The 22,034-nt window shown below is 37.1% G+C and overlaps 2 protein-coding genes across 2 annotated transcripts; both read right to left on the bottom strand.

The window, feature by feature from the left end:
• Positions 1 to 381: 381 nt before the first annotated feature.
• LOC147863399 (exocyst complex component SEC6-like) lies at positions 382 to 15,049 on the bottom strand. The gene is made up of 25 exons (XM_087319770.1): positions 14,710 to 15,049; positions 14,265 to 14,303; positions 12,466 to 12,554; positions 11,749 to 11,839; positions 10,310 to 10,399; positions 10,068 to 10,147; positions 9,886 to 9,978; positions 5,807 to 5,833; positions 5,482 to 5,583; positions 5,237 to 5,384; positions 5,030 to 5,074; positions 4,894 to 4,949; positions 4,404 to 4,512; positions 2,719 to 2,859; positions 2,430 to 2,609; positions 2,252 to 2,332; positions 2,065 to 2,151; positions 1,716 to 1,760; positions 1,539 to 1,617; positions 1,392 to 1,461; positions 1,217 to 1,304; positions 1,037 to 1,126; positions 811 to 927; positions 658 to 720; positions 382 to 580 (listed from the first exon to the last, which is right to left on the bottom strand). The coding sequence occupies exons 1-25, from the start codon at positions 14,830 to 14,832 to the stop codon at positions 464 to 466; spliced, it is 2,250 nt and encodes a 749-aa protein (XP_087175896.1). The 5' UTR covers positions 14,833 to 15,049; the 3' UTR covers positions 382 to 463.
• A 1,620-nt stretch (positions 15,050 to 16,669) lies between these two features.
• Positions 16,670 to 19,364, bottom strand: LOC147863398 (Mitochondrial import inner membrane translocase subunit Tim17/Tim22/Tim23 family protein). Its single transcript, XM_087319172.1, has 5 exons — positions 19,242 to 19,364; positions 19,030 to 19,137; positions 18,494 to 18,749; positions 17,117 to 17,194; positions 16,670 to 16,965 (listed from the first exon to the last, which is right to left on the bottom strand). Exons 1-5 carry the CDS (start codon positions 19,284 to 19,286, stop codon positions 16,814 to 16,816), a joined length of 639 nt encoding a protein of 212 aa, XP_087175298.1. The 5' UTR covers positions 19,287 to 19,364; the 3' UTR covers positions 16,670 to 16,813.
• Positions 19,365 to 22,034: the final 2,670 nt, after the last annotated feature.

Below are 22,034 nucleotides of genomic sequence, written 5' to 3'. Positions count from 1 at the left end.
CTAACCACATGGGTAGTCTCTTTTTTTTTTCTTTTATTGGTAAAACATGGGTAGTTTCTCTCTCTCTTCAAGCTCATCTCTCCTCACTTGATTCTTCATTGCCTTCGAGAATCTATATAACTCACACACATCCTTCATTTTGTAGCAATTAGTAATTCCCACACACGAAACACTCCAAGCAAGGTAGAGTAGGGTCTATGCCACAAAATAGATGGTATGATGAGGATTGTAGAGACTTACCTAGACAACTTAAATTATCACGACTTAGAAGTACTATTACCTTAGTACATGCTCGCAAAGAAATGCGCAAGATGGCATGTTATAAGAGACAAGCGTGGGAGGCAATTCAATAGTGGGAACTCTACCATTTGCTCATGAGTAGCTCAAAAAGTTAAAAATAAATTTTTTCATGAGTGAAACTGGAATAGATGGTGAACTTTGGTTGTATATTTAAAGAAACTATTTACCGCCACTTTAATGTAGCCTTTGGCAAGCATGTAAGTCTACTGAAAACTAGCCCTGATTTAGGGACTCCATTGACAATGCTTTTATTGTATGCATCTCTACATGCTTGCATAACCTGTAATAGGAACTCAAAATGAGATTGATGACAAGTTACGGGTTATTTTGTATTATTACTTTTTGTGTTTCTCCTACCTCACGGGCATCTTTCCTTGGAATACCTTCCCGAAGTGCTAGCACCTTCTCAACAACTTCTGGCTGCAAAACATAATTCCTTCATTATACTCCATAAATACTTTAATAATCATCAGCAATAAAAATATCAGAAAACAAAAGTTAAAAACCCACAGGACAGTCTGGTTGGTTTTGCAAGAGGTTTGTATATGCCAGTCCGAAGTCATCGACATTTTCTGCTGATGCTAGCTCCTTCAGGTCAGCCAATGGTTGCACACGTTTCTGAACTTTCTGTTTACAAGATATGGACAAAATATTTAATGGCAAATAGCAGATTTAATACCAGAAAAGAAACTATGACTACTCAAAGTCCTTTCTGGTTTTTGAGAACCAATCTTACCTGTTGATTCACATGGATACTGAAGAAAGCTGTCAAAACTTCTTCATCAAGACGGATTCGTTCTAGCATATCTTCGCTAATGTAATTCCGCTGGATAATAACAGGTGATGCATATCTTCTGGTAAGCCAAAGAAAACCTATTACATTTTCATGGAACAAATTAGCCAATAATGGACATACCTGGGTAAGCAGATGGTCCACATAGACAACAATTGTTTCCTCCAAGCATGATTCAACACACCTCCGATATGATCTCTCTTCAAGAAATCTATCATGAGAAAAAACAGTTCCACATTTTATGGCTCTGCTAGGCACCTCTACAGCACATAACAAAACTATATTACTTTTTACCCACATTTTTATATCAGAGAAGTAGTCGCTGAATGTTTCAACCAGATATTCAGTTACCAGGCCTTCATACCAATCTGATGCAATAATTGTATTTTAGAAGTATGAAGGAATAACAAATCATTCAATTCACAAAATATCACGATTGATTCACCTTTGTGATAAAGTTTGGCAAGCAAATCCTTTACACCTGGGTCTTCAAAAATTGATTTCACAACTCGCTGGACACCTTCCTGTTCAAATGACATGATTTCACGCGTTCCAGTTGGATCAGATAAGCATATATTTTCCATCAGCTTTGTAATCATAAGGTGAATGAGGGTTAAAAGACCTTAGCAACTTCTAGAAATCCTTTGCACGTATCTTCAAAATTGACCTGCCAGAGACATTCCATCTATCAACAAAACCATGACCAGTAGAAACAAGAGACAGATAAACAGAAAAGGACATGCAGCAGGTGAACGCAGAAACAAAGACCATAATGTTGAATATCAGAAGCTATTAGCTTTGTTAGCCTTTGATGGTTTCATCCTTAATTATTTGAGGAGTACTATTAACTTCCCTGAAGCTTTTGCTGTAGGTGTGATTGGAAGAATGATAAGTCCAATCGATGGCCTTGATTGAAGCCATACTACTTCACAGATGACATAGAATTCTAATAAAGCACATATGATGAATACCTGCTCCTCATAGTATATAGTCAAAGCCTCCATAATAGTGTGGCTTAGATCTATTGATAGATCATAGCAGCGCAAATTGTTATTCACCTGCAAAAGCCAGATCATACAATCTTTACAATATTTCAATACAAGGAATATAAGTTCAAGTTCTAATTCCCTGGATCATACATCAATCAACCCTCCTTACCATAGCACATATAAGTTCAAGTTCTAATTCCCCAGGATCCTCTAAACGTAGACGTTCAGCTGTCTGAAAATCACCCATTACCTGAAAGAAGAGAAAATTGCACAGAGTTACTCCAATGGATGGAGGGTTAAAGTTACATTGATTGCCTAACAACCGAACTATTTCATAATATTATTACCTGGATTACTGCAAGAGCAATACGATATAGCATCACATCAGTGCTGCTCTCTTCGACGACTTGCACTTGCTCACCTAATATTCGGAACAAATCAACCGCCGCCATTGTATAGCATTTTCCATCTTCGGTTCGTTTTACAGGATGAACTTTATCAGCCTGTAGAATATTGGTGTACCAAACCTAATATACTCCACCCCATCAACATCAGAGACCAATTCACCAGTGGCAAAAAATTGATGCTAATATATGTTAAATAGTGTTATCTTTTTATTTCTAACAAAAGAGCTACCTGCATTGCTTTTTGCATACGATCAACATATGCGTTCATTAAGGGGTCCATTGCTCCACTCTCAGCGCAGACTTGTGCGAGTGACTGGTCGACTCCTAAACTTATAAGTTGTTCCTGATATTGCACAACCCAGCTTGCTACCTGCAGATAGCATCACCCATGTAACCAGGAATATAAGCAAGCTCAATTACAAACTACATCCTGTACAAGATAAAAGAATGATATGTTCATGAGACTAGAATCTAGTTAGACTTGGATGCTTCCAACCATTAAGTTCTCAGTCAAAAACCGTAACAAAGCCAAAAGAAAACAACAGTAGGAATACATCGGGAGCAGATGGACCAAATCCTAAATAAACAGGACACACAAGCATTGACGAGCTACTGCAGCATTATTCTTCAGAAACAGTGTTCCATTGAGAGTTAGTTGAACACATTTTCACCGGTTATCTTGCAACAGGGCCTCAGAGGACATTTCTTACCGCATGCCTCATGCCATAATACAAGATTCCCTGTCCCCTCCCTACAGAGAATCTCTTACTCTGTGGCACGTACATGATCTCTCCATCTTGGGCCAGCCCATGTTGGACATCTGTGGAAGGTACAACTCATTGTTGTAGAATACTTAGCATACAATATGTGTAGAATACGTATGCTAAGTACTCTACAAGTATTCTAACTTTTAAAAAAACTACTTAGAATACGTATTTTACAGATAAAATACGTTAAATACTTAGAATATGTGTAGAATACTTGTAAAATACATTAAATACTTCTTAAATTTTAAAGTTTTTTTTTCAAAAAAAGAAAATTTAAAATTTTTTTGAACTTTTTTGAAATGATAAATAGTTGTTAAATACGTAGAATACGTAAATTTTTTAGAATAAGTGTAATACGTGAAAATTTGAAAAACGGCAGTTCTAAAACGTGGAATACATGTAGAATACTTCAGAGTATTCTAAAATGTATTCTAAACGTAGAATACACGTTCTTTAACAACTATGGTAGAACTTTCACGCCACCTAAAATCACTTAGTTATATCTCCAGCTAGCAGGAATATCAACATTTTTACATAAGAGCGTGGGACTTCAAGATATACCCTTCGCAAAATGAGTTGCAGAAAAGCCAAGATACCTTGGGCAGGTTTCTAGTTTATTTATATTTATTTAAGTTTTTCTGTTGTTGAAGATGAAATGGGATTTTTAGATGTAGCCTCTGTATCAGTCGCATATGTCATTGTGGCACTTTAAGAATGTTCCCACTGGACTTCTTCATTTATCCTGATCTGGTAAATGTATTTCATTTTCTTTTTAATCCACCTTTCTGATACTTGCTATCCGTCCTTTGGGTCCCCTAACATAATCTTCTTCTTTGTCTCCAGAAGATTTGTCTCATATGGTTCCAAAAGGGGTCTGAATAAAGAGTTCACCTCCCGTAGCCTTTTCATTGAATGTAGATTCCAATAGATGAGATAATGTTGTAGATACATCAACTCTTTGTGATACATATTCAAAATTTGAATGGCCACTCTATTATGCATGATGTCTCACAATGCAAATCATCACTTGAAATAAATCATTCAGGTTATTCTCTAATTCTGCATCCCACATACATGGCCTCGATCGTCCCCTACATAAATATCTAAATTATTGTACAATTGCTTCATAAAATGCAGCAAGACATACCTTCAATATTTCTGGATTAGTAAGATCATTAGTTCTATCCCCAAGCTTCCTCAGCATTTGAACGAAACGTTCAGTATAAAGCTGTACCATGGTTACAAAGATTGCATATCTGAAAGATGAAAAAGATTATCCAAAACTCAGACCTTCATGCAGACATGAGAAACAGTTGGCTGTAACTAATGCGTCCAAGTTCATAAGTAAAATGAGAAATGTGTGGCAAACTAATCTATCCATTTGATCTGGGTAATCCAAATACATCATTAACATAATCATATATCTATAAGCACATATACAGATGGACTTCAGGGGAGTACTATACTGCTCATTCTCAAGACAGCTTATTCCATTACAAAGTATGAACTTAAGAAGAAGACTGCATTCAGAATTCGTGTGTAATTTCTTTCTATTTTTGGCTTCACATGACTCATGATTCTAACGAACATTTCTTTCAAACATATGCTTAGTAACAATGGGCATATCTTAGACTGACCGTGGTGGAAAGCATGGAGCAACATAGTCGTAAATGTCGGGCAATTCTCCAGCAATCTGTTAGAAAATGCAGAAAATAATTTGCAAATATATTCTGGCAAGCAGGAAATGAAACATTTTCTGGTCATATTACTCACTGCACTAGCTTCCTCCAAGGCTGCATTCAGATCATCTTCTACAAGCTACAAAATGCATATTACAGACTGATCATTTAGATTGGTGAAAAGAGTTATAGAACTAATTAACAAATAACAGAAATGTTTTCCAACCCTATCTTTGTCATCCATTTTTATTTCTCACTAATTTCTTTTATTTTAATGCATTAATCCTTAACAAGCTCTTACATTAGAAATAAGTAAGTTGAACCTCTTTTCCACGGCCCTCGCAATTGCTTTATAGCATTTATCTTTATAATTTCTTCCTCTCTTCTCTTTCGCATAATTCTCAGATGCCCTTGGAGGCAGCATTCCCTTTGGTGATTGTGTGGATGGCCTGAGGTTATACGTTGCTGCAAGAAGATATTATTCTAGCCCAAAAAATAAACAAAACAAAAACCTAGGATGTGAAATATTCAGGTTCTTTATCACACCTCTTATTGCCATCAGTAACTAAACTTGAAATAGAGCCTCCTTCTAATTCAGCAGCTTCATCTTCTTGTTGTTGATCGAATATTTCTTGCATCTCCACTACTCTGCAGAGGAACAATACATTATGTACACAATTTTCCTGCAAAATGTACACTTAGATTGAATTATAGAATAGAATATAAATTAAGGAAATACACTTTGAGCATTATTTCAATTCAATCTTATCATTTACATATCAAAGTTCTTTTTGGACGCTCCAAATAAGCAACAAAATCTTTAGTTTGTTACTTTTACACACATACCCAATACCATGAAAAGAAAGGATACCTCAATGCTCGAACTAGTGTTTGGGGGCTGTTAAAAATGATAAAGAAAAAAATATTGTCAGGATATATTATTTCAAACAAACATAAGAAACAAGGACAAGAAAAGACTGTGAAGCTATTATAACTACACTGCAATAGGAGCTCTGAAATGAATCTTCAAATTCAAATGATAATTTTTTAAGTAAATGCCTTCATCACCAACTCATTTACATTCTGAGAATAATCAGTTTCTGTTGTGAATTCATCTTCTTCAACTTTAGAGATATCTAAAACTTCTTGTTTATTATATGTACAGAACATTAATGCTCAAAATAGCATAGCTTTTACAAACAAAAAACAGAGGTACGAAAAGTTCATCTTCTGGTAGTTTTCCCAAATAAATATAAATAAAGAGAGAAGAAAGTATATCATATTGGAAACTTTTAAGACGAATTTAGCATATCATATTGGACTGTCTTTTTGAGAACTAACTTATTAAAACTTCCAAAGATACCCAATATTCTAATTAGCTAGCACTATACATCCTGAGGAAGAGATGAAGAGAGAGCACACAAATATCATTTATATTCCCACCATAAAACCAAATTATATTAACTGTCTTAAGGAACCAAAATGACCTATAAGGGAAAACAAGATATTACATCTTAAAATATTGTATTTTCCTTAGGAACAACAAACCAAAATAAATACAATTAAATATAGTGCACTGAAGAATCTAGTTATCTAAGCACTTAAGATTCTGAACTTGGATAAACTGAAACTTTCACCTTCAAAAATTCTCCAACATAGAGGATCTTAGAGAGGGAAGCACCTTTAGTGCTTATGAAAATAGCCTTTATTTGTTAATGACAAGGGTGGCATGGTCATGGTCAAGGTGACCGTGGCTGGCATGCATGACATATTGCTATTGCCTTATCTACTGAAGCCCCCTTCGTGGTGTCCTAATAGAGATCCCACATATGTAGTGCTTGATTGACTAGACACATGATAAAGAGTGATGGAACTAAAGAAAGCCATGATTGTTCTTTGTGGATGAGCTGTATCATTTTCCTGCAACAATCACAGCTTTCTACAGCAAGCTTTGGGAGATTGTTCACAACTTTGGATCACATATTGACCCTCAAGTCCTTATTGAGGAGGGCAGATCCCATAATTAGAGGATTTATTGCTGTTTTGTGGATTTCCGAGAAGCACTCCTCACATGCAATGGCTAGAATCCCTTGCAAGTCCTTAAATATGCAATGGGGAATCTATGCATTCCATAAAACCGTTGTCGTGGAGGATTCCGGCAATTAGGAGAAAGATCTTCGGATGCGCGTGAACGGGGGTGTGCGAACACCCCCACGAAATGGGTCTTGTGTGTAAAGTAATTGTAAATATTGAAGTATTTATAAGTACTAGGTAGAGTGTTTAATAGGTATTTTTAAGATCCCATAAAAAGAGGGGAATAATGTGTGTGATGGGAGGATATCGCGGCGAGGATCACTGATAGAAAACGATTGTCATAAAGCTGATGTAACCGACCCTCCTTGACTATAAAAGGGGAGGGGAGGAAGACCGTTACAGGGGGATTTCCATCGTTTGGGAGGAGGAAGTCCTGTCGGATTTCGAGTTGACTGCTCACTTCCCGTTCCTGGTTTTCTGTCGTTATACTACGAGGCCTTTGTTCGCGTTGGAAGCCTGTGTGCTCCCGATCAGAGGCTCACTAGTGTCCACAGATTTTTGTGTGGAGAGCTCAAAGCTCTGTTGCTGGCCGTGTCCGGTTGTATCTCTCTTTGTCTGCTAGTTAATTGCTTATCTTGTTGTGTCCGGTTTCCTCTGTTTTCCTCAGTGTTTCCTGGTTTTTGTCGAATTCTCATCTCTGTTCCCCTTTCACCTACGTATATACCTGAGCGTTCGAGCCCGTGTGCTCGTCTACCCCACGCATTTATCCGAGTCCCGAGCCCGTGTGCTCATCGTTTGTTATCCAGCGACAGGTCCGGAGCAATATACATGTCTGAGCCCCTGCGCTCATCATCTAGCATCCAATGACTGATCCGGATCGGTTACATACACATGCCCCTGTGCCGGCGAAGATATCTGGAAACCAATTCTGATATCACTACACTTTCTCTCACTCTCTTATCAGCTCCTTCGTCCGAGACCCCGGTGGGTGTGCTACTTGAGCAGGTGGGCTACTTGAGCGGGACCAGCCTTCTTTCAGCACTCGCTTTCTCTGTGGCCTTTACGACCACAATACCAACATTCCGTCGCAGCCTTTGTTTGCCAGTTTTCGGTGCCGCCTTGACACCCTCCCTGCTCATGGAGGGTCCGGAACTGATTCGGCATGTCAATTATGCCTCTGATTTTGCTTCTGTTGACCGCCACCAATGCGTATAGATCCACCACGTTCTCCACGACCACGGGGCCTATCTGCGTCCGTGTACAGCATCCGACTGTTAGGTTGCGTGGTTTTCTTTGATCATAAGCATCGATTGCAGGTCGAAAAATGACATTGATTTCTCCCTTGTGCAAATAGCAGTCATCACAGATTTCCTTGATCTTTGTGGTATAGTCGGTCACCGTCATATCCTTCTGTCGGATATTGTTGAGCTCTTGACAAAGCTGTAACTTGCGGGCCGTGTTATTCACGGCAAAAATCTTCTTCAGATTTTCTCAGGCCTCCTTCGGCGTCTATGCATCTCGAATGTAGCCCAACATCTAGTCGTGCACACAGGATGCAAGGCAATACAAGACTCTACTTGCCGCCTGCTCCCACGTTGGAAAATCCTTGTGTGCCATTTCTGGCACTACTTCGTTTTCTCCATGGATGTAACTCCAATAGCCATGCCCCGGCAGGTACTGGTGCATCTTGTACTTCCAAGACACGTAGTTGCTTCTGTCCAACTTCTCTGCCGGAAGAGCACCACCCATTCCTTTGTCCATATTCTTCTTCTTGTCTGTTCTTGTCCAAGGATTAGGTTTGTCTGTGTTGGAACGCTTGTCCGCGGCAGAGGATTCTCAACCCTTGCGCTCTGATACCATATAAATATTACGTGCGGAATCTAAAACGAACAGACTCGGATACTACCGGCTCCACAGGTGAACAGAAAACAGAACTTGAGAAAACATAGAGATACTACTTAGAGAGCGAGAGAGACAGAGGAAGAGCAGAAGATGAAAAATGAATTCAAAATAATAACAACACTCTATACATACAATATGCTTAGTGAGCACTTTTATACAAGTCCTTAAAAGGACAAACAAGTACTTCAATTCTCATAAATGAGCTACTGATACTAACTCCCAAAAATAATCCTTGGAGGAATATCAGTCCCACAGGCTTGCCGGCTCAACGCCGATCCGGCTCCCGGCTTTTTCAGCGGATCCGGGCCTCGCCGATTGGTCTTCATCCAATCCAGCTCTCGGCTTATTCAGCCGATACGGCCCATGTTGAGCTTGCTTCTCAACACATGGCCTGAGCTAAGGGTCTTAAAACATGTCCACAAATGAGGTAAAATGCCTTTTAATCTCATATAGGCTATGTACCTGCAAATGTAATGCTCCTATATGTAAAGTTCTTCTTGACACATCCTGTCCTCTGGCGTAAAAGCCTGCTAGCTACTTGTACTCAAACAATTACCATCTTACAAGTCACTTGTTACCTTCAACTATAGTTTCTTGATTATAAGTTCGGTAAGATGTCTGCTGTTTGGAACCTTCAGCCCTTGGCATATTTTTTCCAGGGTTATATTTTGTGCTTTACAGACAATATGGAAATCTCTCAACCAGCTACATTATGCTCAACCTATGCGAATATATAACATATTCAGGTTTTTATTCAGAATTATTTATATGGTTATTGCTTTTTTTATATGATAGTCATAAGCACATCTATGTTCTTCTCTTTGCATACTTCAGGCTGAAAAACAGATGCAATCACATGCTAGTCATTTCAACAATAGGTATATAGAAGGCGTTGACAATGACAACATTGTCGAGCTATTCAATATGTTACACACAACACTGGACTCCCAAAGAAGGTATCAGCATGACTCTTGAAACTAAATATACTTCCCATACGAGTGAATCAATTATTACCTGTCCTTAGAGAGTTTGAAGAAGTTTCCAATATACCCCCAAAGTGTTGACTCAAACTTCTCCCTGGTCCTGTTCACATCTTCAAAGTACTCACTGAAAGATATAAAACATCAATTCAGGTTTAAGCTTCCATCAAAATATGAAATTAACTACAATTGAGTACTAAAGTAGGAGATGGAAACCTTAGTTTGCTGGCCTCCTCTTTACGGGATGATGCTGTAGCTAATGCAAAACGTCTTTTACCTTCTAACACAGTAAGCTTCTGCAACATCAAAGAAAGCTTCCCATCAATGAAGGATGTTATCTTCTATTTCAATATTCTGCTCCAATGAGGCTGATCATTATCACATGTAGGAGAAGTTCACAGATTTGTCTTTTAATTGCGAGATGCATTAACCATAGAAATGGCATAGTGTTTCTAGACCTCAAATGTGTTCACGAGCTGTCTGTCATCAGCTAAAGATTCCCTTGCATCAGCAGCGTCTACAGATATTGACATCATTCCTTCCACATCCTACAGTTCATAAGAAAATGTATTAAAACATATTTGATGCAATATATAATGCTAGATACATTTCCAATAAGATGCGTATAGAGACAAATAAAAAACAGTAGTCCTTCAGCTTTATAATAAGTATTTTTCTTTATTCCATAGACGACTGTCCATACCCAGGAAGCTCGTCTATTTATAAAAGTAGAAAAGTAGAAAACGATAGTCCTTCAGCTTTATAGTAAGTTTTTTTCTTTATTCCATAGATGACTATCCATACCCAGGAAAGTCATCTAGTAAGTACATGCATCTTTATTCCATAGATGACTATGATTTTTAATGTTTATGATGTTTGTATTTATCATAAACATCAACTAAAACATGAAAACCCCAACAGTGGCCATGAATTAAACCCTAGGCTCTTTCTTTTTACAGCATTTTGCAAATAAAAACAAGGGCCTATTAAAACTGCTTAATATAGGATAATCAGACTCTACCCATTAGAATAAACCCACCAGCATTGGTTTGCATCGTGTATCCAGACTCCAAACTATAAGGCGTTTTTATGTGCTGCTTTAGTTCATTAATGAAAAAAGTTAATAATTTATTTTGTGTGCTTCAATTTTTTAAATTGGGAACCAATTATTTTAAAAGCAAGCCCCGTATTGCATCAAACTAACAAAATGCATTTTTACTGATACAAAATTACAGTCCAAACCTCACAAAAAGCATATCCTTTTCTGAGGACTAGAAATCTATACAAAATAAATGGCACTCACAAGCTTCCAATCTCCCACATTGAGTACATGGAGCTTGCAAAGGAGTTGTGTACACAGAAATACAAATGCTGAATATCTAACCCGTAATCAAGATATCAGAGATAGGCTGGCAAACAACCTGATAACAGAGATTTTTTGTTCTTGAAATTTCCTCTTTCCTTCATAATGAAATTTGTGGCCACATTCCCATGTCAATATCTATCATGCCTCATGTGTAAACATGAAAATCCCATACAAATATAGAATCAAATCACAGAATGCATGTCGCACTCCCACAAATGATCAAGTACAAGTAGCAGTGGGCATATCCAATCTCTTTAGAGTTACAAGATAACAATGTGATTTGATTCTGTGTAAACATGAAGACCTAAATCACAGAACACATGTCTCACTTCAGATAAAATCTAACTACTTCGAATAAGATCTTAATTTGTTGCATGTCAATCAATAAAGAAAAAAATGCATGATCATCAAAAATATGGCAATAATTTAGTTTTTCTAAGTGAATAGATGAATTACATGCTCATGGTGGATACTAAAGGACCCGTCCAGCACATATACAAAAATATAGAACAGTGGTTTCTTAATACAAACCTTCAATGTAGTATTCAGATTATTCCTTGCATTACTTAGCAGCTTAATAAGATCATGATGATCAATCAGTGATTGACAATCCTGACATAACCTGAAAAGGATAAATTACAATATCATATTAAAAGATGATATGCAGGTTATAAGTGGCTAATGTAGCAACAAAAAGGTAACCTTACAAAACAAGTTCTTTATATGCCATTCTGACCATGAAAAGATTAACTGTGCATAAATAGGCAATTGCGAGTCAACGTTATTGAATTACAAACATTCAACTTGAAGTGTGTGCTTACGTGGCCGTAACAGGAAAATTTACAGAAGTATATGCCATTCTGACCATAAAAGATTAACCATGGACCAATGGGAAATAAGAGTCAAAGAGTATGGAATTATAAAAATCCAAACTGAAATGTGAGCACACAGTCTATATATGCCACTCTGATCATTAAAAGATTGACAATCCGCCCTTAACACTGAATTGCAAAAATTACAGCCAAAACATAACACATACAATCATGTTGAATTTTTGAATTTCAACAAGCAGCATAGCAATAAAATAAAGAAATCAAAAACTTTCCACGCAGAAGATTAGTTTATCCTTCTGTAATGGCGTTCCTTGGTTTAATAAACTCTGGTTTTCATAATTTGGATGGTTGGAATGTTTCCTTTACAGTGTTTCAGATCACAGAACATAATCTGCCAAGGATTTATAAGACTTACTTGTCAATGAAAGCGAAATTGTCTCGCAGTTGTGTGATTGTTATTTGGGAAGTATTAAGAGCTTCAATTCCAGATCTTGCTTGCTCCACCTATGCATAATGGTCATAAACTAGGAATAAAAAACCAACCAAGCAGACAAATGCAGATAGAATCTAAAAATAATTCACACGCTTAAAGAATTTCCAAGAAGAAAATGCTCAAACCAAGACACCACCATCGGAGGCAATGAATTCAGGTTTTCTTGCAGTGTATCCAGACAACGAATTTCGGTGCAAATGACAAATCCCAAGAATATTAAAATATGCATAGTTTTCAAGCATGTGAACTGGAAAACTGCCCCAACGTGAAATGGTTTTAGAAGACTCTCAAATCTGCCTCTTCCCCTACAACCAAATACTGATTTTTACATCTGACCATGTTACTATGCTGCTGCACTTTACAGGAATATTTATGACTTAAAACACTCACGAGAAGAAGATAACCCTCATTCACTAAAATTTACATTTTGGAGCTTCCCGTGAACAAATATTATTAATAGAAAACAGTGGCACATAATTTTAATTTTTTTACTAGATGTTTCTAATTATATGGTAGCAATTCGTTTTGAATCAAGTAATTAAATGAGCAATTAGCCAAACATTTATGAAAGGATAGAACCCAAATTAAATACTCACTAACCCAACCAACAACTGACCTGAGACAAGTCACCTGCTCTGAGTCTTATATATATCATATAATAGACCTAGACATAATTAACGCCCATGGGCTTGGAGCTGCATCTACAAGACCATTTCTTCCACCGTTATCATCATAGAGCAGGAGCACCCATCTCTAATGACCAAAGATGAGCATATATATTAATGGTTGTGCTCAAAAGGCAGTAGTCCCTTTCTATATCCAATCTCATTGTCTGTCCAGGTATACACCAAATAGCAATACTCTAGCTTCCTTAATAACTCTTACATACTAGAGACCATATGGCCAATATCTGGCTTCTTTAATGATACATACTTACTACAGCACATTGCCAGTCTCTAGCTGCTCCGGCAACTTAATCTTATTAAACATCATATGCTAAATGCCAAATATCTAGCCTCAATATGATGCAGACAATGCCAAATCTCTAATCTTCATGGCTCACATGTCCTAGAGACCACATGCTAAATGGCTATGGTCTAGCTTTTCAAATGATTCATATTATGACAGAATTAGCAATTTTTAGTTTCTCTAATGAAAAGCACATACTAGAGATCATACACCAAATGGACAATCTTTAGATTCTCTAGTGATGCAGACATCCTAGAGACCACATTCCAAATGGCCAATATATAGGTTCTCAAGTGATTCATACTACACTCAATGCCCAACCTCTAGCTTCTCTATTGAATCATGCGAACTCCTGGAGAACATATGGCAAAAGGCTGATATCTCTTGTCTCTAATGATTGATACTACTGCCTAGAGAGCTTATGCCAAATGGTCAAGTTATAGCTTCTCTAATGACTAATAAGGCCTAAGTATGCATATGTATGTAATACTTTTCTCATATTTTCCTATTAACTCATGCATGACAAGGAAACAATCCGCCAGTAAGTAAAGAGAAATTTCCCAGCAAAATAGATGTAATTGGGTAACTCTGTGAATCCAATTATATGCATAGAGTTTGTTCTAAATTTATTATGCAGTAAAAGGAGAACTTTGTATCAATGTTTTCACCAGCTTTCATTACTAGTCATTGTCTTTTAAAGTTTGTTCATTTCATTAAAAGCTTCTTCACTCCATTCACAAGAAGAGCAGTACCTGAGTCGAGACACTTGTATTGAGCTGAGAATCATTGGCCTGAAGGATCAGAACACAAGATATGGTGAATGGATCAATCAAAGGTGAAAAGAAACAACATTTGATTGGACGCAGAAAGAAAGAAAAAGGTCAATTATCTATACGTTAATGAATGATGACCAGAAGAACCACATTCCAAGGGAACAAGAATATATGTATGTATGGAAATGAATGACTGCTAAAAAAACACAATTCTAGAGAAAAAGAAGAAGAATCAATGTATATGTGCAATAAATGGTAATGACAAGAACCACAATTCCACAGAAAAGGAAATAGAAAATGCATATACGTCTGTGTGAGAAACAAATGATTATGAAAAGGTCCACATTTCAAGTTAACAAGAAGCCAATATAAGAGAGAGAGAGAGAGGCGTGTACATATACGTGCGGAATGATGAATTCTTTACCTGTAGGCGTTGAAGATAATCAGATCGAATAGAAGCAATGGAAGACAACGAGGAAGGAGATGGCAACAATTTGGCCACTTCTCGAATTGCAGCTTCTCTCGCTTCCAGTCCAACATCCTGCATCTTCGTCTTCCTTCTTTTTACTTCTTCTTCTTCTCTCTCTTGCTCTCGGCTGATTCCTCTTGGTCTTCTTCTGCTGCTACTCTCTGGATCCTCTGACAGGCTTTCTTTCTTCTTGTCGGTCTTATTCCCACTCGATTTCGACTGCTCGCTCTCTCTCCTTCCTTTAGTCTGCTGCTTCTTCTCTCGATCTCGGCTAATTCTGATTCTTCTTCTATCGTCGTAGCGAGCCTTTTTTATACGTCGTATAAATGCCTCTCCTACACAACATTCTGACTGTGATTCATTGTATAAATACATGTATAGTTGCATCTATCTATGGCTTCATTCTCATGATGTGTTAGTATAGCGGTAAGGTTTCAAACTACTAATGTGGAGGTATAGGGTTCGAATCCTATGCTATAAATGTAATATATATATTAGTCTCTTGGCCCAATTTTGGTCTTAGAAGACGTTAATATATCTTTCTTGCTTTCTCTTACCCCACCTCACTCTGCACTACATCCACATAAGATAGGACAAAACACACATACACATACTCGGATGGATGGATAGATGGACAGGAGGACTCATCAAGAGAGCCTACCTCACCCAATGGACATCATTGATCGCCATATAAATGTCTTACAATCCCCTCCTGGTGTCACAAAGTGTTCGCTCCACATAAACCTTTAGCATGCAGCCGTTTTTGTATCTATCATCATTAGTTCCCCACCCCCATGATTGTAGTAGAGACACAAAATAATTGCACAATGTCTTCTAAACCATAGACTTTGTAGGACGGTAAAGACACAATTGCACAAGTTTTTCATCCATCGATCTTTGAGGTGGTGTATCTTTGTGTAAAGCACTAGACTCCTTGTCTCCAAATGCATTACCAATTAAAGACTCGTGACTTTAATTCTAAAATGGCAATTCCCAAATTCCTCTTGTATTTCATCTCATTCAGAGATTTGAGATGCTCATGACCACATGCTCAAAAGGTCATTGTTCATTTCTTATGTTTTGTTGCTACAAGCTTGCGCACATCACCAACACATGATCGGTGGGCATATTAATTCCTCAATGTCAAGAATTACCTACTAATCACCTCAATTTCTTAATTATTTGTATCTGAGAGATGATGATGATGATGATGGTATATTAACGTTGCTGTGTGAGCAACCTATATAAATTAGCAATCCTTACATGTCATCCTCCTAATCACATCGTTGGGGGGTTCAAAAATGGTAGCACATAAAAGAAAACAAAGAGCAAATGTTAAAAAATAAGCTAGTTGCCAAATTTCATTGATTTGATCCTCCATAAATTTTATGTTGTCATATAGATGACCAAAATGCATACCTATTACATTCATAAATGCATACCTATTACATTCATGATGGTACCATCCAGGTGGCAGCTCTAACATAGGTCACATATGAAATATTAACACTAGAACTGATCATTGCATAAAACATAGGTTGATATAAAAAAAACTGAAGTTATTCCGCTTATTCTTACATCACAGAAATAGATCCCCTATTAGGAAGTAAAACTCCTCATTCACATTCTCAAATGGAAATAAATGCATGTCTTGATACTTCTGTTCTTCGAACATATCATGTCTGTGTGATAAGGATGGTTTCCCTGACAAAAATATCACATATTTTTCAAATAAGTGAATAACAAAATCATAATTTTCAAAGCATAAATTAGTGTATCTCTGAGGAAGATATAGTTACTTTGTAGGTCTGATCACGAGTCACATCAAGTACTTTCATTAAAAACTTGTATCACCTTTTGAAAATAGTGCATCCTTGGAAAGCTTAGCAATAGGGAAAAAATAGGACCCAAATGCAAGGTTTAACCATAGAATAGATTAGCATTAGGGGAAATTTGGACGATAAAAGTAAATAGCCTTTTAACTACATCCTGTTAAGACCCTAACACTCTTTATTTAGTATTGAGGAACAACACCTCCAATTGCCTATTAAAGGAAGTTTCACTTTCGAGAAACTCTCTTCTCGAGACGTTCAATCACATCGCCAACTGAGTCATGTGGCACACCAGCGTCCTCTTGCTTTTGCCCCAATGGATGCATATCAACTACATTCATCCTCTCTAATTGTGTATTGAGGGTACTTTGAAGAAAGCCTGATGGACATAAACAAATTTAATATCATATAAGCATATATCTATATCTATATATCCAACACTTTTAGGACAATATAATTTCCTCAAAAATAAAAATAAAAATCAATCATTTCATTTTTTTGTCGAAACGATATCAAAACGGCTCACTCACCTAAAGGTATACCAAATGTAGCACCCAACACCGAGCCTAATAAAGCCGATCGTATCCGCCAAGAGAATGAACCTGGCACTGAGAAAAGACATTTGAAATGTTATTTTCGCTCTGGAAGTTTCACCTTTTTGTGAGAAAAAAGGACTTCATTTAGTTATGCTATCCACTTCTATTTTAAAATGATGGAGAGGAGATTTTAATATTAACCTAGATCTTGACTTTTATAAACAAAACATCATGGGATCAATGAGAACTCGGCCAACATGTTACAGAATATACTGTTTGTTTATGATTTGGATGTAAGATTTCATGTTTGACTTTCATATTTGCTAATTAGATTTTAATGATGCATTATATGTTCTTGTATTATGTATACACATACACACACACAAACACACATTTACATATAACTGCATATAAACAAAAGAAGAAGAGACGAGTTCCTCCAAAACTGAAACTGAAGAACAAAGAAAATCAAGCATCTATTAGTATCGTCAGTTTTAAGTTGCCTTATTTATCATGCATTGCCCAGATAAATTAACTATACCAGCAATAATGACATAGTTATTAAACTCACATTAATATTATCTGAAACGGGAGCAACATAATTTAAAATCCGGTGGGGAATCATACAAATAGAGAGAACACTCTTAATACTGACTCTTTTCATCATTTAAGATATAAATACAACCAACCAAGAATTGGCCAACTCAAAGTGAATGGGTGTTGCTATAACTAGGTAAGAAAAATGATGCCAAAAGTATAGCATCAAAAGCATTTTAGCCATCCAGGCATTCATACTTAATACATGCTCATACACACACATGCAGGCAATGAAATATTGATATGAAAAGAAAAAAATTGAATACATATCAGTGAAGTACAATGAATCCTTTGAAGCTTCCAAGAAATGTCTTTAGAGTCTCATTTACTTGCATGTGCTAATATATAAAGCCACTGGTTCAATATACATAGATACAAAATGAAAAAGATTGAATACATATCACTGAAGTATAATGAATCCTTTGATGATATCAAATGTCTCTGAAGTTTAATTTTCTTGCATATGCTAAGATATTGAGCCACTGGTCCAATACGAAAGAGCCATTACATTACAAAATGAATACACTTTATTGCCTTTTAAGATGCCTACATTTGTATGTGCATGAGCTCATTGCGTGATTGATACAAAGCTCAATCCAAAAATGTTGAAGCATATTTTCTATTTCTCACAAAAATATTCTTTCAGTAAGTAATACTGTATTCTACGACACTTTTAAATACACATTTATAAGATTGCAAGTACATATGGTAGTATCAAAAAATATCTAGGAAAGTCAAACATTTAAAGCAACGTAGGAGGTTAATGTGACATACATAAGAGGCCAACTGTGGCAGCCGTCAAGCCTCCGGCAGCGACCACATTGAAGGTGTCATGTGAGCTTCTTATATGTGCTAAGTACTTCTCGGTGCCGCAAAACAAAGCAGAAAACAAGCCAAGTTTCACACCTCCCATTGCTGTCCCTCTCGCAACCCTCAGCACTTTTTCTTCTTGTATAAGCCTTAGAAGATTGCGCCGCTTTAAATGATCATTCTCTATCGAATGTTGAGACAACAACATCTCTTCTTTCTCCTGTACGATTCCCGAACCCAAAGAGCGTTAGAACCGAAACTAATTCCATATATAAATAATGTAAAATACAAAACACACACACACATACATCATATATATACATTTACATTTACATGTCGATAGAACATACACGCATACATATATATACACAATACATACAGATACAGATACACATATGCATATAGATACACAAAAAACATACATATTGAGAACACATACACTGCTGCTTCTTTTTCGTACCAATTTTGTAAAGAGGACATTAGGGTTAATGTGTACTCACAGAGAAGACCATAGCTTCTTTACATCCTCCATAGATCATGCCAGCGAGCACTCCAAAAGTGGTCTTCACACCCCAATCTTCCAATTCAGCCGTTGGAATCAATGATGGCTACATAAAGTCCCGTTGCCCACAATCACGAAAATGACGGAAGACGAAAGAAATGAACCCAGGAAAATGAAATGCAGAAGAGAAAAAAGAGGGGGGGAATTCACCGGTTTACTTGTATCTGCAGTGTTTTCTTCGGTGGAGGCTGCCATCTTAACGCTCGAGTACTGAGATCATTGTGTTTTGATGTGTTCCAAAGGAGGAAATAAAACCCCCCCAGTCGACATAAACTCGTAGCTCTTTCCATCGTTCAAGGCTCAAAGCATGGCTTAGCCCCATTTCCTGATACCATTATTATAATTTAGGGAAAAATACCAGGATACCCCTGGAAGTTCGTCTATTTACCAGAATACCCTGGAAGTTCCAAATTTATCAAACTATCCCTATGTCCAAAAAAATACACTTTATAAAGTAATTCTATACTCAAATCTACAAGCCTTATTTACCGTAGTACCCTTAAACCTAAACTTATTTACCATAATGCCACTATATACCTATTTTTACCAATTTTTACCACTTTTATTTTTCAAAATACATCATAAATCAAACTAAATTATCAAAATTATATTATATATCAAAATTTTCAATTGAAAGGTCACCTTAAAATCCAATTCTCTGAATTTACATCAAGTTATATTGGCTTAATCCCATAAATTAACATGTAATTGCACCGAGGTATATAGTGGTACCAAAAACTTCCACTCTAAGTCAATGTACGAGTGGGTACAACCTCCCAAGATATCTCTTTGAAAATATCCGAACATCAAGGCAACAACCTTGATGACAGTCTTCAACCAACAAAATAGGTGGAACAACGGAGATAGGAACATGGAAGAACACACACAAGATGACAGTCTTCACCTATGAAGGCCGAAAGTTCAATGTGTGTGTGTGTGTGTGTGTGTGTGTGTGTGTGTGTGTGTGTGTGTGTGTGTTTATGTATATGCTTTCAACTTTCAGCCTTACGGCCCTTTTCGACCTTACGACCCTTTCTAGCCTTTCGACCCTTTTCAGCAATGTCCAAGTATCACTTGGACTTCTTCTCCCATGAGGAGGGAAAACAAAACAAACTCTCCCTGCACTCTTATATGGGAGAATCAACCAAGCCTACTCTCATGCGACAATCGACTTTGTTAACATATCTGGCCCATTGTCATTGGTGTGGATCTTCACTAAAGCAAAGTCTTCATCTTCTAACCTCTCTCGCAACCAATGAAACCTTCTCTGTATGTGCTTGGTTTGAGAGTGTAGGTTGCATTCTTGGCAACATGGATGACACTCTGATTGTCACAACGAAGTAAGAACGTGTCTTGCTTCACTCCCAACTTGCCTCAACAACAACAACCATATACTCAGCCTCTTGTGGTTGAAAAAGCCACACTCTTTTGCAATATTGATTCCCATGATACAACTACCCCTGCATATGTCATCACATAACCTGACGTGGATCCACTTGAATCACCATCACTCGACATGTCAAAATCTGTAAAGCCATTATTAAGCATAGGTTCTCAGGGACCATACCTTAAGCATACACTCGAAGCGCCTCTGAGATACTTGAGTATCTCCTTAACTATAGCTCAATGCTCCTTTCTAAGATTACTCATGAATCGACTGACAAACCCAACAACAAAGGCAATATCTAGCCTAATGCAAACCATAACATACATCAAACTACCCACGATTGAAGCATAAGGCACCTTCTTCATCTTTGCTTTACCCTTCTCACTCTTAGCACACCAATCGGAATTCAGGTCATGCCCACTAGCAATGTAGAGCTAACAGGTTTAGCCTCATCTATGTTAAATCTTTGCAACACCCTTGTCATATATCTCTCCTGTGATAGCCACAACATGTTTTTCGTCCTGTCACGCACTATATGCATCCACAATATCTGTTTTGCAAGGCCTAAGTCCTTTACAACTAAATACTTACTCATAGCTTTCTTCAAACTTGCAATCTTATTAGCATCAAGACCAACAACCAACATATTATCCACATAAAACAAAACAATAAGAAAATTATCTTCATGATACTTCTTCACAAACACCCAATGCTTAGCTTCTATCTTGTGGAGTGCATGATCTGTCATGAAGGATTCGAATTTCTTGTACCATTGTCGAGGACCTTGTTTCAACCCATATAAATTCTTCCTCAATCTACATACAAGCTTCTCTTTTCCCTTGATCCCAAAACCCTCAAGTTGCTCCATGTATATCTCATCTAGCTACTCAATCTCTAGATTCATACTTACAGCAAGGCTTAGGACAACTCAAATAGATGCCATCTTTACAACTAGAGAGAAAATCTCATCACAGTCCACACCCTTCTTCTGCTAGAAACTCTTCACCACTATACGGGTTTTGAATCTAGGTGGACAACAATCTTCTCCAAATTTCAACTTGAAAACCCAATTGTTCCTAAGACCTCTCTTTCCCTCAGACAATTTCACCAAGTCATAAGTGTGGTTCTCATGTAAGGAATTTATCTCATCTTCCATGGGATTGTACCACCCTCTCCTTTGCACATCAAACATAGCTCCCTCATAGCATTATTGCTCACCGTCATCAGTCAATAATACATACTCAATGGCAAGATATCTTGAGGAACTTTGTCACTATCTGAGAGGATATATCTTCTCAACTCAACAATCGTCTCAGTCTCGGTTGTTTCTAGCAACTCATCATCATAATTTACATCTTGCACATCTTCCTGCTAAAGATCATTTGACTACTATACACTAACAAGATGTACAAGGTTTGTGTCAAAAAACACAATATCTATAACATCAATAGGGTGAGAAGATAACACTAGTTGTCATTACTTCCAATCTTCGATTGTCTTATCTTCCATAAACACAATGTCTCTATTCCTTATGACTTTCTAATCTATCAAATTCC

Source organism: Azolla caroliniana, unplaced genomic scaffold (assembly GCF_043228905.1).
Source record: "Azolla caroliniana isolate FFs.n. ecotype wild unplaced genomic scaffold, voAzoCaro1.0.p SCAF_5, whole genome shotgun sequence".
Lineage (NCBI taxonomy): Eukaryota > Viridiplantae > Streptophyta > Polypodiopsida > Salviniales > Salviniaceae > Azolla > Azolla caroliniana.
The sequence above is the reverse complement of the archived record's forward strand: the minus strand, read 5'-3'. Positions and strand labels throughout refer to the sequence as shown.

What these genes read in the sequence shown, in the direction of transcription:
- LOC147863398 (XM_087319172.1), bottom strand. Translation starts at nt 19,286, where the DNA reads ATGGCAGCCTCCACCGAAGAAAACACTGCAGATACAAGTAAACCG. An exon ending in AAGAAGCTATGGTCTTCTCT is followed by an intron (nt 18,750 to 19,029) that starts GTGAGTACACAT and finishes GGAATCGTACAG; the next exon opens with GAGAAAGAAGAGATGTTGTT. An exon ending in TGCCACAGTTGGCCTCTTAT is followed by an intron (nt 17,195 to 18,493) that starts GTATGTCACATT and finishes GTCTTTTCTCAG; the next exon opens with TGCCAGGTTCATTCTCTTGG.
- LOC147863399 (XM_087319770.1), bottom strand. Translation starts at nt 14,832, where the DNA reads ATGCAGGATGTTGGACTGGAAGCGAGAGAAGCTGCAATTCGAGAAGTG. An exon ending in TGGACCATCTGCTTACCCAG is followed by an intron (nt 1,127 to 1,216) that starts GTATGTCCATTA and finishes GTTATTATCCAG; the next exon opens with CGGAATTACATTAGCGAAGA. An exon ending in CAAGGAAAGATGCCCGTGAG is followed by an intron (nt 581 to 657) that starts GTAGGAGAAACA and finishes TTCCTATTACAG; the next exon opens with GTTATGCAAGCATGTAGAGA.